We start from the raw sequence: 2,472 nt of genomic DNA, 5'->3' as shown, positions 1-2,472 counted from the left end.
GTTTATCAGCTAAAAAAAGTTAATTTTGGGGTAAGCTACTCTTTAAGTATGAGAGTAGGAGTAAATCCACTCTAAGAAATTTGATAAATACAGGCCCGGGTCTCTTGTCACCGAAGTCAAAATATTTCTTTCTGGAAGAAATATGTTTACTGGATAGAGTAGTGTCATGGTCAAACAGCCTGCATGCAGCTGTCGTTTCCTTCTCATCTACTCAAGAGAAAGAAAAAAGAACAGTCAGTTCAATTAACACTGATGTGAAAATTAAATGACAGTTCAGAAATCATCTTTAGATCACAGTAAGATAATACACACATGAAATAAAATACATTTAAAGGGAAAATCGTGTTGATGATTATTTTCTTTACAATAAATCTTAAAAATTAAAACATGCTGTTGTGTCAGCATTATCTGCAGACACGGACAGATTATTGAAGCTAGGATAGAATTTTGTCTCTAAAACAGCTTTTTCAGAACAGGGAGAGTTAGCTGACGTGATTGGTGGTGTTCAATAGATCATGTCGGGAGTCACGTTTGTTCATGCCACAAGCATCGTTTCAGACAACCGCATGCTCCATTTGCAATGCACACTTGTTTGTCTAGTTGGCAATGTTTCCTTGTGTTGTAGGTCTCGGCACAGATTGCAGGCAAGATGAAGCAACTGCCCGAGGTGAGGGCGTGCCAGGTCAACATCACCAATCCAGCTACCCTGCAGAGACTTATGCACTCCTTTGAACATGCCCTTCAACTGCTAGTTGCACAGGCAAGTGAAATAATTCCTCCCAAAGTAAAACAAACAAACAAACAAACAAATAAATAAATAAATAAATAAACCTGCTGCTGATGGCAAAGACAGTGTGATAATGTTTTTCCTATGTTTTTGTGAGTGTGTTTTTATTTTTACTTTAAAAGAATATTTTGTAAAACACAGACCAAATTTTATTAAAAGTACAGAAAACAATCATTGGTTTGTCATCGATAACTAAACGACTTTTGAAGTCAGCTTGATACGAGATGGTTACAGCAGAARAGAAATATTTTGCAACCGTAAAACTGACAGTATTTCATCAGGTTTACAGATGATAAGCTAAAGTTTGATTTGGTTTTAGCTGAGACTGATCACAKACCTGCTACACGTGCTAATTTAATTTAAAAGATCTGTGTTTAAAACTAAACTAGTGAATGTTGAAACAAACTATCTGTTAGCAAAATATCCATCTGGACGGATTTTAATGAAACGTTCTAAAGGTAATCTCTAGCTGTGCATCTGCAACCTGTTAACCTTGGGAGTCAACCCAATTCAAGACAGCCACCTACACAAAAATGACTATAACTTGGTGCATTTCACAGGTCCCCTGGATGCCTCCCTGTGGACTGTGTCACTTATTGCACTAAAATTTGATTGGGTAGTAGCTGTGTCATTCATAACAGATACACRAAATGCTAACAGGCTATCACCTTCATATTGCATTTTAGCATTAGGTCCCACTTTTTATCTTCTTTTTTCAAGGTTTGACAGAAACAGCCATATATAAACGTATTTATAATCTCTAAACATAAGATGATGTCAATATAAAATTTTGGAATGAAAGGTGGTAGGCAAAAACATTCTTTCAAGTAAAGCTAGGTTGTTTTTGCCACTTTATTTGTGKATAATTGCCTTTAGTTTAGGGTCAGGGTGAGAGTCTAAAGGTCTGTGACAAATTTCATGAATATCTGATAAGCCATTTCTGCGTGAAAATCTTTGAGGTTTATAAAATGACACATGCAAACTCCAACCAGAAAGACTTTGTGCTAACTCTTTTAATAATTAAAGGCTCAAAGACGTTTTGTATTTTGTAGAAGAAACTAATTTTGGGATATTTAGCCAGTAACCACCATTCTTCTCTTTATATTCAGGTGAGYCAGCTGCAGGAGAATGCTGCTCAGCTGAGGACCATTTATGCTGGTGAGAAGGCTGAGGCCATAATGGTAAAAGAACAGGAAGTGATGGAGACATGGAAGGACCTGCTGAGCTCTTGTGAGGCCAGTCGTATCCAAGTGACTTCAGTAACTGACAAAGTGCAGTTCTTCTCTGTGGTGCGAGAAAACCTAATGTGGATGGAAGGCATTATGGGCCAAATAAGATGGGATGAACCAAGGTAATTCTTGTTGCTCTGTGCACCATCTTTTGTCATGAAATGTGCAAAACTTCCAGGTAAATGCCAAACTGCATATTCTTAAACGGAATGACTTTGTGTTCTTGTGTGGACAGAATGATAGATGCTTAGTGTCGAAGCATAGGCAAACTGGAACCAATTTTATGAGTTCCATTAATCAAGGTAATTTGATTTTTACACTGCAAAAAATGTCCATCTAACCAAGTTTTAAAATCTTATATCAGCCAAAAAGTCTTTTTGATCTTGTTTTGAGACTTTGAGAAATCCTTCTAGATAACAGCAGACTGACTGCTCGTAAAATATACGACAGGTCTGG

The 2,472-nt window shown here is 37.0% G+C and overlaps 1 protein-coding gene across 1 annotated transcript in view; it reads left to right on the top strand.

Annotated features, from left to right (window-relative positions):
- Positions 1–625: 625 nt before the first annotated feature.
- Positions 626–2,472, top strand: part of LOC106511375 (spectrin beta chain, non-erythrocytic 4) — a gene marked incomplete at both ends in the record, with an annotated part of 10,955 nt that continues 9,108 nt past the window's right edge. Inside the window, 2 exon segments of the mRNA XM_014000131.1 lie at positions 626–760; positions 1,897–2,138. Of these exon segments, the coding sequence (XP_013855585.1) occupies positions 626–760; positions 1,897–2,138 (377 nt within the window).

The sequence above is a fragment of the Austrofundulus limnaeus genome, unplaced genomic scaffold (genome assembly GCF_001266775.1).
Source record: "Austrofundulus limnaeus strain Quisiro unplaced genomic scaffold, Austrofundulus_limnaeus-1.0 Scaffold2727, whole genome shotgun sequence".
NCBI lineage: Eukaryota > Metazoa > Chordata > Actinopteri > Cyprinodontiformes > Rivulidae > Austrofundulus > Austrofundulus limnaeus.
This window is presented reverse-complemented; position numbering and strand designations above follow the sequence as displayed.